This window comes from Typopeltis vanoorti, chromosome 16 (assembly GCF_054136105.1).
Source record: "Typopeltis vanoorti isolate ZY-2024b chromosome 16, IOZ_Tvanoo_1.0, whole genome shotgun sequence".
Taxonomy (NCBI): domain Eukaryota; kingdom Metazoa; phylum Arthropoda; class Arachnida; order Uropygi; family Thelyphonidae; genus Typopeltis; species Typopeltis vanoorti.
Window position 1 is genome coordinate 31,586,498 of NC_143564.1, and position 14,295 is coordinate 31,600,792.

The following is a 14,295-nucleotide window of genomic DNA, read 5'->3' on the forward strand; positions in this document are numbered from 1 at the left end:
GAGGGTACATGTCAGGAATTTAATGATGATGATGATGATAGATTATTGTGTCTGGAAATAGAGAAGGAAAGGATACAGGATAGTGTGCCATACTAGGTGTTTGCTCTTAGATAAAGAAATTTCTCTTATCTATAGAATTTTGGTGGCACAGCGTAAGCAAATAAATTTTCCGAAATTTGAAACAGGGTTAACACTAGTGTTCTAACGAAGAAATTGGCTCTAGCCAGAGGCATTTCCTTTGTCTATCGAGTTTTGCACACGTGGGCAATACACTTATAGCAGCCAAAGGTTAGAGGTAATAATAAGGGTAGAGTCTGTAAGAAATGTATAGGACAAAATTTTAGAGTTGAAAGAATAACAATAAAAAAATAAAGATAATACACCATAGGCCAAGATTTAAGGAAAGGATATAAGATCATAGAGGAGTAAACACAATCAACAAACAAATTTATACTCATCATACATCATAAATAATATCATAAAGATATATATATATATATATATATATATATATATATATATATAAATTTTACAAACTACCTTCATCTACACCAGCTCCACCTACTGCTGACCACTACCACTATTTTCACAAATCACAAACATCCATGCCCGTGGCAGGATTTGAACCTGCAGTCTTTTAGCTGGAGAGTGGATACGCTAACCACTCGGCCAACCAGGCCGGTGACTGTGAAACTCATAACAACTGAAAATTGTTATGAGTATTGTTATGAGAAAAAAATCATTAAGAAATCCAAAGCAGATTTTGGAAGGATCAAAATCCACTAAACTTTCTGCCTTGTATGTTTCCACCTTTCTCATTGTGATTGTACAATGTTAACCTCCTACAGACTTCTTGGATTAGTCTTTTCCTCTGATTCAAAAAAAAAAAAAAAAAACTAAGTCAAATCGCTCATCATTCCATGAACAATCCACATATGCTTCTCTGATCTTCTGTCATTAGGACACAGAAAAAAAAATACTAAATAGTCTTGATACTAACAAGTCTCTTAATTCTGATGATATCCTGTCAGTTGTACTAAAAGCTAATTCTTCAGAATGCTTATTCTCTTGTGTCACTTCGACAAGCTGTAGCTCTCATACTCATTTGGCATCTATCCAACAGCTTGAAAACAAGCTTTTATCCAGATTATTTGCAAAAAAGAGACAAAAATTGATTATTAAACTATTGTCCCATTGTTCTCACTTCAATACACTTGAAAATAATAGAAAAGGTCATCAACAGCAAACTTCTTCACTATTTGGAGACTCACTAATGATTACCAAGATGGATTCTGCCATTCTCACTCTTTTAGCCTTTTTTTTTTGACACAAGTCATGTATAAGATTGGAGAAATTCAAGTAGTCAATCGATATTTCCATGGCATCTGATCAAGTCTGACATCATGGCCTTCTTACCAAGCTACCATCTTGAGGTAAGAATTCCTCTTATCCTTTTTGATTGGATCACCAGCTTCCTCTCTGGCTGGTCAATGAGGGTCATAGTGAATGGTTTCCTCTCATCAGATTTTTTAGTCAATGCTGGAGTACTTCAGGGCTCTGTACTTTCACAATAATCATCTGACATTCAATCCTATTCACAACTTTGCCGATAACAGTACTCTCCATTCTTCTTCATTTATAAAACCTTGTAGTACTTGGATGATTCATTCAGGCCTTAACATCTTCTATAACCCCCTGGTAGAGGTTTATACATTGGCTACTCATAACTATTATTTTTCAGAAAATAACAATGTATACTAAAATATTAATTATAATAACTTTAATTAATACTTTCCTATATTTCAGCAATGTTACAATGCCATCATCAGGGATTACAAAAACAATGATGCATGTAAGCAGGTACTAAAACTGAGTAAATAAGGCTAAAGAAAGGCAACCAAAGGCATACCTAGAGTCCTAAATGGCATCCCTAGTGTGCTAGATTTGGGTGATCTTGATGGTTGGGCTGAAGATCTAAGGATGAGTGCTTCTGAAATTTGGGGCAGCCTCATGCATCCAAATTTGTTGAGGTTTGGAAAGTTTCTCAGGGCTAACAGAGTGGCCTTCTTCCAGTGTATCCTGTGGTGGATGTTCAAAACATGATCAGCAAGTGCTGGGTAGCTGTACTGGTAAAACCAGATGTAGTTCTTGTGTTCAGAAATTCTAATATTGGCTATCCTGGCTGTTTGGCAGTAGGTAGGACAGTTTGCAACTGCAAGGGACCTGGTAGATCTAGGGAATGTGGCTGGTTTTTGGTGGAAAAGATAAGAGATGCCAATTTTTTTTTTGGTCTGTAAGTGGTTGTAAGATTGTATTTCCTTAGGATTTTTGTACAGTTTTTTGGATGTGCCAAAGATACATGGAATGGTGATAGATCATGAATAACCTCTGCTCTGAAAGGGGGAGGTGCAGTTACAGAGTTTTAATATTTTTTGGGGGTTGTAGCCATTAGCTAAGAATGTGTTGAGGAGGATATGGTCAAGTTCAGTAGCTAGTGTACTGTTATCAGAACTAATTAATTTTGCTCTGTTATATAGGATTTTTATGATCCATATTATTGGGAGGGGGGGTGACTATTGGTGAAAGTACCTACCTGTATCTGTAAGTTTTCTATAAATGAAGAATGCCAGGAATCCATCAAACTAATGTCTAATCAGAGTGTCCAGGAATGGGAGACTGTTATTGTAGTTGTTTTCCTTTTCTAAGTAAATTGGATCCTGCAATTTTGATGGTTTAGATGTGTTAATGTTGAGCATATTTAGGTTATGTGGCCAAATGTCTTCTATAACCATTACCTAACACCAATTTCCTTGCCATTCTGAAGTGGTATGAAGATAAATGGCAAGTTGTAATGCAACCAAATGTAATCCTGTCTCAGATTCCAAATAAACTTGATAGTATACTTTTTTCCATTCTAAACAATATTTCTCTTCTTCAACTCCTGACACTTTGTCGAAAGTTTTTTTTTTTTCACTTGGTAAATACTATAAGTTGCAGATGCCAAGAAATTTGAGATTTTTCTAAGCAATAAATACAAAATGTTATATTTGGGCAATAACAATCAGGGAAAAGAAGGAGTAGCTATAGTATTCAATGCAAAATATGAGGCTAATCTTCTTGAATGGCAGGTAATATCAAGTAGAGTGATATGGGCAAATATCAGAATGGGGAACTGGACAATGAGACTTATTTGTGCCTATGGTTCCACTGAAAGTTCTACTAAGATAGAAGCAGAGGAATTTTTTGAGGCTTTAGAGAAAGCAACTGACACAATGAAAAAGAAAAAGTTGGTCCTTCTTGGGGATCTAAATAACAGAGTAGGAAATGATTGTCAGAAATACAAAAATATTTCAGACAAATTTGGAGAAAAGAGCAAAGCTAAAAATAATGGCAAATATCTGTTGGATTTCTGCTCAGGACATGGATTGGTTATTACTAACACAATGTTCCAACATAAAAATGTGCACAAATTCACATGGAGAGAAGAGGCAAGGAATAAGAAAAGTCTCATTGACTATGTTATTGCTGATAGTGATGTTTTATCTCTGGTGCAGGACAGTAGAGTGTACAGAGGATTTCAAATTGGAAGTTATCATCATTTAGTCTTGAGCAGGATAATATTGAAAAGAAGAACATGTAAGAAAGTTTTAAAGCTTTAAAGAATAAAAGTTGAGCAGCTCTCAGATGTGAACTGTAGACTAAAATACACAAACATTATTCAAGAAAAAATGAAAGAATTTGAGAACAGAAACCAAACCTTGAAGATTCAGTGGCAACCCCTGAAGAAAACATTGATTGATTCAGCCAGAGAGGCATGTGGTGAGGTTGTCTGCAAGCATAGAAAAATCAAAACTCCATGGTGGACACAGGAAGTTAAAGAGGCAGTGAAGAAAAAGAAGAAGAAAGCATATCTAAAGTTCCTGGCAAATAAGTCAGCTTGTGCTCTTAGAGAATACAGAGACAAATGTAAGAAGGTGAAACACTGTGTAAAACTAGCTAAACAAAAGTCATAGGAAGACTTTGGCAAGAACATAGAAAATAAATATCAGGAAAGTCGCAAAATATTCTAGAGGCGGTTGAAAAAGTTTGGAAATGGAGGAAAAGAGTGCTGTAAAAGGAATTAGGGATGATAAAGGACATGAAAACTGTGAAAAAGATATCCTTGAAGAATGGAATAATTACTTCGAAAAAGTTCTAAATGAAACAAGCAGCGTAGTAGGAGCAAGTAGTAAAGGAACACTCAACAGGCATGCAATCAGGAATACATATTCATACTTGAAGTAGAAAAAGCCATGAAAAGCCTGAAATGTGGAAAGGCAGCTGAAGTAGATGATACTTGACCAGAAATGCTCAAGTATGGAGGTATAAAAGTCTTACAGTGGCTGCACTGCATACTTCAGAAGGCCTGGACAGAGGGATGAATTCCAGATGATTGGAGTAGACTTCTCATAGTACCCATATACAAAAAAAAAAAAGGAAATAAAACTGAATGTGAGAATTACAGAGGTACTTCCCTACTGAGTGTTCCTGGTAAGATTTATGCAAGTATACTTGAGAAATGGTTGAGAAGGATTGTGGAAGAGAAGCTTGGTGAAGAACAAGTTGGATTCAGGTTTTCACTTTACGACAGATAGTTGAGAAATGAAGAGAATATAACAAAGATCTCTATTTAAGTTTTGTAGATCTGGAAAAGGCATATGACAAGGTGCCAGAGAGAGAGAAGCTGTTCGAAAAGCTAGAGTTATATGGTGTCAATGGGGCATTATATCAAGCAATACTTAGTCTTTATTTGAGTTGTAAGTCAGCAGTTAGAATTGAAGGAAGTACAGGAAGGTGGTTTAATGTTAAATCTGGTGTCAGACAAGGATGTACAATATCCCCTCTGTTATTCATTATCTATATGGATCACAATATGAAGGAAAGCAGTATTAAACCTGATATCAAAATTGGAGATGTTAATCTCAGCTCTTTACTTGATGCAGATGATGTTATTATTATTATTCGTGACACCTCCAAGGAGTCCGAAGACTCATCACGGGAGGACATCTATTTTACAACTTTCCGTCTCCACCAGTACACCGACCTTCTACCACCAATCAACAACATCAGCGCCATCTACTTGCCACCACAGTTAGTATTTTTTGTCTGTAAATTGCGTGTGTTCTGAAGAGCTGATTTGTCTGTATGCGGGATGAAAAACCAAAGTTTCTGGGAGTAAAAAACCCTGCTACCTCCATATGAGATCAGCAAACTCACTTTCGATTGAAAAAAGTCCATATAAAGATTCCACCCATTATGACGAGAATGGAATTTAGGCCTTTTCCAATCAAAGGGCGCAACGTACCGTCGCTCTTCCAATGCTACGGAGGCGCTTAAAGTTCGCATTAATATGCTAATTTCTATCAGTCATCCAATTCAAATTTTTGCTATTATGAGCATTGTTAAATGGACTTCTGTTAAATGATGTTATACTTTTAAATAAATCCAGTACAAGTCTGCACGATTCTTTGACTAAATTGAATAACTGTTGTAATAAATTTAGTATGAAAATCAGCAATAACAGGACAAAGACAATGAAAATAGGCAGAAACATTGAAAATATCAACTGCATGGTGAATGGAGAACCTATATAACAAGTAAAACATTTCAGCTACTACTAAGGCACAATTTTTAGTGAAGACAGTAAATTAAATATGGGAGGTCATGTTTTAGCAATTTCGTTATATTTTATAACAATATTATGGCTGAGTTGGATAAAGGGAATGGATACACTATAATACTGTTGGATTTTGCTGAAGCATTTGAGGATACCACATCAAAGGCTATTGCATAAACTGGAGAATATGGGTTTGGAATCTAAACTCTTTACTTGGATAGGTGGATGGTTCACAGATTATGTATCAAAATGTCAGATTTATAATGACTAGCGTTCAGTCCTTGAACCATTGTTGTTCAATCTATAGATTAATCCAATTAGGAAGGATCTAACAGGAGATGTTCAACTGTTTGCTGATGATGCAAAGATAAGTAGGGATGCCATTGATATCCAACATTTAGAGAATGACTTGAACAGACTGGAAATTTGGGCAATTAAAATGCTATCATTTCAATGTTAGTAAGTGTAAAGTTATGCACTTTGGCATGATGAGATTTCCAATGGCATGTTATATTAGCAGGGTCATGCCACAAGAAACTGATAAGGGCTAGGGATCTTGGGGTTATGATGGACAGGAATTTGAAGTTCAAAGGTCACATAGCAAAAATGGCAAATATAATTCAGAGGATAATTGTGATATGCAAACAAACTATGACATAAGAATAAAGAAGTTATCTTGCTCTTTATAAGGCCTTGATAAGATCATCCCTGAACTACTATGTGCAAGTTTGGTTTTCTGAGTTACAAGGGCATAAATAAACTTTGGAAAGGGTGCAAAGAAGAGTTACAAATATTATATCAGGACTATGAAATGTAGATTATGAAGACAGATTGAAATGTGGATTGCAGACTCACTTACAGGAGAAAGTGAGGTGATATGACAGAGGTCTATAAACTTCTGAATGGATGTTATAGAATATCACCTAATGAAATTTTTTATTACATGGAAGATAGGGAGAGAACACAGGGGTAAGATGTAGATTTTTCTCTCACAGAGTAGTGGGTGAGTACATCTACTGTGAATGAATTTAATGGAAGGTATGACAGCTGGTTTGGGTGATATATAGCATCCCTTGATGAGTCCTTGACTCCTGGGAGGTCTCAGATAATAATAATCACCAAAGAACTGAATATCACACTTAAGTCCTTTCCCAGTATCATTAAGATATATGTTAAACAATAATGGCCAAAAATACAAAATCTTTAAGCCTCACTGCAAAATAATGCTCCATTATAAACATACATTCTTTCAATAGGTGCCACTACTAAAGAATTTTTATTTTGTTTTATGAAATATAAAGAAATTTACATTTCATAAATTTAAGCACATTAAGCATATATAGTATATAGTTTCTGGAATGAATATCACATTGTTTGTGTGTGTTTACATATGCCACATTAATGGATCAAAATCCAACTAACCTCAACCATGATAAGAACAATTATCATCACTTCAAGTCTGATGTGGTGGCGATCACTCAAATGATTACTTAGTAATTCCATTAATTCACAACAATCAGTGAGTTTTTCATTCATTACCTGAAAGTTAGAAAAAAAAATTATACAGTTCTAATAACATGAAATCATAGCAATACTGTTAGTGTATGGAGAGACAGAGACAAAATCAATTTTAGTATCCGTAATTCAGGTGGAACTAAGTGGGAAATACTCTGAAATAACTAGTTGTTCAACGAATCCAAATATTTATTCACTTCCAAGTTGAATAATGCAGTTCTCTGTTATTCTAGAATACATGCATAATTTTTTTTCTATTTAATTTAAATGAAATATACATATTCATTTTAAATGTCATACTTTTAAAACAAAGAACACTGTTTTCCCATTATTCAAGAAATGTTTAAAGTTTCATGTATTATGAATTTCAGAAAAGACTGACATAATGCAGAAAATTAATATTAAATTATTATATTATTCCTTTTTAGAAAGGAGTTTCAATTAGCAGTTCTTAGTCCAATAACTTACATGACATCCAATCAATCTTCTGGAAGGTTGATTGGATTGGATTAAATAGGCAGAACTAGGCCCCATTTTCACTGAGACAGTTCTGCCTTTGATCTTGGGCTGCTGTTACTACATCCTTTGTTCAATGACTTATGCCACCTTTGAATGATGCCTCCTTTGTTCTTGGGCATAATAATGCAGTTGTAATATCAGAGGTAAGATAATAATTATCATTATTAACTTTTGTTAATAGATTTCAGAAATCTGATATAAATGCACGCATTTCCTTTTTAAATATGAATTGTTTACTGTGTATTTTTTTTTGTTTGAGAACGAAAATCCTTACATTTGTAGTTTAAAGAAAACAACAGAAAAACATAAATTTTAATATCAAGCAGATGTTGGACAAGGGACATTAAAAATGCATTCAGATAAAATGTTTTATTTAGTACAATAATTAAATTAATTTTTTTTCCCTTATGGAATGCATAATTGCTATTAGTAATCATAAGAATTTATCGTTTAAAAAAAAAAAAACTGCATGTGACTGTATACTTAGTGTCAAGATAAATATTTAAAATTTGCAAATGGCAAAAACTATTGCTTCCTGAATGAATTTATTATTCTGCTGACTATTATTTATGCATATCAATTAATATAAGAATGAAATTAATCTGTTCTAATTTAAAACTAATCTAGAAATAAGTTCATGACTTAATTTTTAATGGTATTAACAACACCAAACAATTTTATCAAAATTATGTTTTATTAATTGCTTATATTTCGCTGAATTTCAACTCAGCATCATCAGAGAACAACACACTTGTCACACAACAGTGAGTAAGTGAAACAATACAATTGCAATGGACAAAAGATCTAAAGTCCTATTTTTTTTTTGGTGCCCTCTAACGTAACGACAACAACAAAAAAAAAAAAAAAACAGCCCAAACAAATTCCTAAATTAGAAATTATGATGAAAGTAGAATGGGGCATCCACGATCTTCTGCTGGCAATGGCCAATAACGTGCGTCTAGATATAGCAAGCATTCTAAACAAGGCTAAACCTCCAAAAAGCAATATGCCATATAATCAAATAACTGCCCTATAAAAGTTATATAAGAATAAAAATATTATTATTACAAAAGCTGATAAAGGAAATGCAACAGTTATCATGAATCAAGAAGAGTATGTGAAAGTTCCACGTATCAAATTATAGCTCAAGACCCCACTATTTCTCAAAGGAAAAAAGTCCGAAAATTACTGAAAAAAGTGACGTCATGGCCCAAAGAAATCATCAGGAAAATAAAACCAATTCATGTTAAACTACCCCGTATTTATGGATTACCAAAAATCCACAAAACTAATATCCCCCTATGCCTCATAGTTGATAGCATAGATAGTCACACATATAAACTGGCCCAGCATTTAGCATAGTTGCTTGCTTCCCTTACTGGCAACTCCTCTACTTTTGTAAGAAATTCAGTCCATTTCAAAAAATCTTGTCCTAAAAAATTCAGACATAATGGTTAGTTTTGATGTCACCTCTTTATTTATTAATGTACCACTTATAGATACTCTTGATTTAATCAAGTCTAAATTTCCCCCTGATATTTTTGAATTATTTAAATTTACTATGAATGCAGGTTACTTTACATGGGGAGGAAAATTCTAAAAACAGATTAATGGTACTGCTATGGGTTCCTCCCCCATTAGCAAATTTTTACATGGAACACGTTGAAAACAAAGTATTTACCACAGCTACATACATGCTACTAATGTGGTTAAGCTATGTAGATGATGTGTTTGGCATCTGGTCCCCATGGTACTGCTATGCCATGGACAAGACACTTTGGATGCGTTTGTCACCTACCTAAACAGCCAACACCCATAAATCCACTTCGCAATAGAAAAAGAATCGAAAAAGGCGGGTGACTAATGTTCTGGACACATTGGTCACTCGCCTTTCAGGTTTTTATAATAATAATAATAATATAATGCACATGTGAGTTCCTATGCCAGCCAAATACAAACAAGTAGCAATAAAATTCGACCAAAGGTTGAAACTTTGTTTGAGTTGAGCCCACCAATAAAGAGAAGTTCCGTCAGAACGATAAATGACACCCCGTCATGAATGTGTTAAAACTAAGAAATATATAGTGAATCTTGTTATGACATTTTCACATGCTATGGAATTAGGTTGAAGAAAATTAGCATTTCAACTCAACAATTGTAGGTTGTCTTTGGGTCGCACGACCTTTTGTTAATACCGCACCAATCATATGCACATCTTCATAGCTGCTCTCTGGTGTAAAACAAAATTTAACTTGTACGTATTGTAACAATTAAAAAAAAGAAGGTTGAATAATTTATGAGCGTATAAAAGGATATCATCTGTAAATCATTGATGCCAGCAAAATTCTCGGACATGCCACCTCTGGCACGCATGCCATAAGTTCGCCATCTATGGTCTAGTGTGTGAGGAATCATTCGCACATGGATTTCAGTTAATCATTTGCTAAACATGAGTTGAATGAGTGACATATTGGAAGCTAAGAAGTTTTGTAAGGTGTCTCTACACAAAGAAGCCCAAACTCAACAGTTTATAGCTAAGGAATCGAAATGTTCACAAACAAGCATGAGTGGAGTAGTGAGACAGTATTCTAATAACTGGAGTTTTCAAAATAATTGCTGCAATAGTGGTCGAAAGGTAATAACTACATCAAGAAATGAGATGAGATTGAACAATATTGTGAAGCAAACCTGCTACCGAAGTGTAAGACAATTTCACAGGAGATGGAAAGAACTAGATGGGAATGTGTCTAAATCTACGACATTGAGACAACTTCACCAATTGGGTTTTAAATCATGTGTGCCTAAGACAAAGTCACTTATGACTTCCAAGCAAAAGGCAGCTAGAGTGTGATGGTGTAAGCAAAGACTGCTGTGGGGTCAAGAGGACTGGAAAAAGGTACTTTTTAGTGATGAAAGCATGTGTCCCATGGTTATCAAAGGATATGTGTTTGGGATCTTAAGCAAGAAGCATTTGATAAAGAATGCATGAAACATTAGGTGAAATTTGACCTCTGTCATGGCATGGACTTGTATGAGCGCAGAGGTGGGCTGTGTATTGTGTATAAAAGAGTCAATTCAAAAGCGTACCAAGAAATTCTTAAGCACTTTATGCTACCGGCATCGGAAGATTTATGCGATAATGATTTCCTTTTTCAATAAGATTCAGCTTTTTGTCACTCTTCCAAGACCACCACTAGATGGCTCAGAGAATGGCAAATAATCAATATAATTCCTTGCTGGCAAACTCACCAAATTTAAACCCCATTGAGAATTTGTGGGGAATTATGAAGAACTATCTACAAGAAGTTGCCCCAAGAGACAAATATGAACTTGTTTCTAGTCTGCAAACCATACGGGCATGTTTTGATTAAAAAAAACTGTGAATCACTAATAAGTAACATGTCCAACCATTTGCAAATGGTCATAAAAGCTAAGGGAGATGGCAACAAAGTATTAATTATCATGTTTTTTCCTTTTGACCTGTAATTTTTGTGCATTTATGAAAATAAATGCACAAAAATTATTCTAATTTTGTGAATGTTTTCAAATAACAGTTTTCTTATAATTTATATTACATTTTATGTGTTTACATGGTTATATAATCTACAAAGTACATTGATATTTAGATGATGCTAATTCATATTTGGTAATAATTATTTTCTATGCAATAAATTAGAATTGCAAATCATTCAACACATTTTCTTTGATTATTCTAATTTTTTGATTTGGAGGTGTATAAGTTGTCAAGAAATATTTATCAAATGGATATTGGAGGGGATTTTCTTTCCACAGGACAGAACAAGAGAAAGAGACAAGGACAAGAGGCTATCCCTGAATGCTACACAAGAGAGTGACAAACAGCTTCTTTTTTGTTCAGAGAGTAGTGGGTAAATGGAACACACTGCCTAAGGGTGCTAATGAGAATAGACTTTGTGATGCTTAGAGTGGATATTTTATAATGAGTCACTTGATTCTTTGGAAGTCCTATAATAATAATAAATAACTAGGAAGTAGTCATTTAACTTTCACAACACAACAGTCAAACACTGTGCATGCATATGTCCAATTAGCACATAGCCTACAATTTATTAAGATGACAGCATCATTTTGATGAGTGTATAAATCCTTCTTTGATTTTATCTATAAACAGAGCTGGGGAAAAACATATGCCATGTACTTTTGAAAGCAGTATCTAGTTTAAGGTATAATTATGGTACTTTGCTGCGATTAAGAAATAAAAAGCATAAATCTGAAGTTCATTTTTAGAAAATTCTGTCCAACTCTGACTATAAATTAATGATACTGGAATAAATAATTTTTATTTCTAATATGTGTGCAATTCCATAATCTATATTCTACAGGCATATAAAAAGTATGAGAAAAGATCACAGTGCATTAGAACATTTTTTTTTTTTTTAAGAGCAGACAAAATTAATTACTTGAATAAAAACTGGACAGCTATATTAGAAAAAATTAAACTAAAATTAGTAAGATGAGAATAAATATATTAACAACTGTCTAATGAAAGTTTGGTAAAAAAGAAGAAAAAGCAAATACCCTAGTTCTTTTAGATATATTAAGATAGTTACAGGTCTTCTGATATAGATTCTCAAGATTTTGCCTATCCCAATAAAAGTCTGGCACATCCAAAAGGTCAGAATTCAGATTAATTAAATGCCTAAAAATAATAATAATTAAACAAATTTAATATGACAGCAATATGAGAATAATTAGTTCCACACTAAGTTCAATTGAAACAGAACCAAACTCCAATAAAATATGAAAAGGCGTTATATCTTTACATATTACGAATAATCTAATATGGCACACTGTTGAAGGATGGAAACCATTTTCTTTTTTAAAAATGGTTTACATCCTTCAACCAATTTTTACAACTTGTTCATGACTCAATTCTTGTAATCTGTTTAACAAAAAGTATTGATAAGTCACACACTGACTTTAGACAAACTTTTTTTTTTTTAATTAGCATCTTATTCACTTTTTTTTTTTTTGGATCCTCTCCGCTACCTTCCTTAATAATTGTTACAGTTAGTTGCAATTCCATCATATGAAAAACATCAATTATAATTTCTTAAATTTTTTTGCAAAACTGGAAATAAATTTTGAAATAGCCTTTAAAGAAAATTACTATATATAAGTAATTTCTACCAAGGTTACACTATTGTGATAACAACATCCCGACAGAATATATACAAAAATTGATAATATGATTACCATTAGTTGTTGAAGTCTTTTGCTTCATTCAGTAGTATAGCACTATTATTAATACAGTATTATTTTAAGTATTCATAGAACTACATGATAATTAGTAGATCTCATGTGATCTCATGATATCGCATGAGATCTACTACATTTATGGGAATGTCTATCATATCTTGCCTTTAACTCATCCATCACTAGTGCACTCGACCACTGTGGCAATGCATTTCACACATTCAACATGCAAAAAATCTACTCATTCTCCTACTCCTTTTATTCACAAAACTTTTATGATTTCCAATGATAAGCTATCATATCCCACAATTCTGTTTCATATCATCTCCTTAACCTACCTGATAAGCTCCTCTTAGCAATTCATTATTATTATTGTGATATACCTCCATGGAGTAAATAAGATTTATCATACAAGATGTCATAATATTACAATAATTGGCATAAATTAGCATCTTAAATTTGTTCATATATCTTGCAGCCCATTTTCCTATAGTATGGATTTTAGATGCTTACACAGCTTTTCCATGTTCATTATTCACAGTCCTAGAACTTCCCTATTGTTAGCTATGAGGACAAATGGAAGAACCAACTATTCTTTCAGATGTCTTATCCTATGTATTCAGAACCAACTTTCCATGTTTTTAATATAGTCATAGTTTCTTGTTAATGTTTTCTAGCACTTCCCGTAATGGCTCTAAAGTTATTTGTGGAAGATTGAAGTAAACATGATACTGTACTGTAAAACCATAAAATATTATACTGTAAATCTGAAATTTTGTAACCAATTCTGTTGATTGCTTCATTTTGTGTAAAAGTGTGTGTGCATGCTGAATATATATCAATATTATGCATGTGCTTGTGTTTCCTGCACACCTAAAAAATCCAACAAATGTTTGAGGTTATGTTCTAGGTCAGATTTGTACCATGAATATCATTTAAATATTTCTGGTTTCATTAATCTACATTGAAAACAATTCTAATTTTTTTTCTCCAAACTGTTAAAACTCATACATTATATTCACTTATCTTTATCTCTCAAATGAGACAAGATAACTGTAATGATCTGAGAAAATACAATACAAGAGAACTATCCAAGGCAACAGAAAATAGAACTTCACTAAAAATAGCCTTTCTGGAAGCAAAAAATGGATTCCCTGCCTTTTAGATAAAAATGGAAACAACAAACAGAAAAGAAATTCAAGGTATTGCCAATGATTTTTACAAAGACCTTTATACAAGCCATATAACTGGATCAAATTCAACTAACAATAGGCATGTGGAAAATGTCAATGCTCCACCCATAATGGAAATATTAATTAAAACTGCTCTCAATGAAATGAAATGTGTCCAGAACCAGATGAAGTGCCAGC

At 33.4% G+C, this 14,295-nt stretch overlaps 1 protein-coding gene across 4 annotated transcripts in view; it reads right to left on the bottom strand.

Annotated features, from left to right (window-relative positions):
* LOC150097930 (required for meiotic nuclear division protein 1 homolog) overlaps positions 1 to 14,295 on the bottom strand; it is a 171,847-nt gene that overhangs the window by 5,306 nt on the left and 152,246 nt on the right. For all 4 annotated transcript variants that reach the window (XM_090406330.1, XM_090406333.1, XM_090406332.1 and 1 more), the window contains 2 exons: positions 12,248 to 12,368; positions 7,079 to 7,195 (listed from right to left, as the gene is read on the bottom strand). In XM_090406330.1, the coding sequence (XP_090262456.1) occupies positions 7,079 to 7,195; positions 12,248 to 12,368 (238 nt within the window). The remainder of the gene's footprint in view (positions 1 to 7,078; positions 7,196 to 12,247; positions 12,369 to 14,295) is intronic.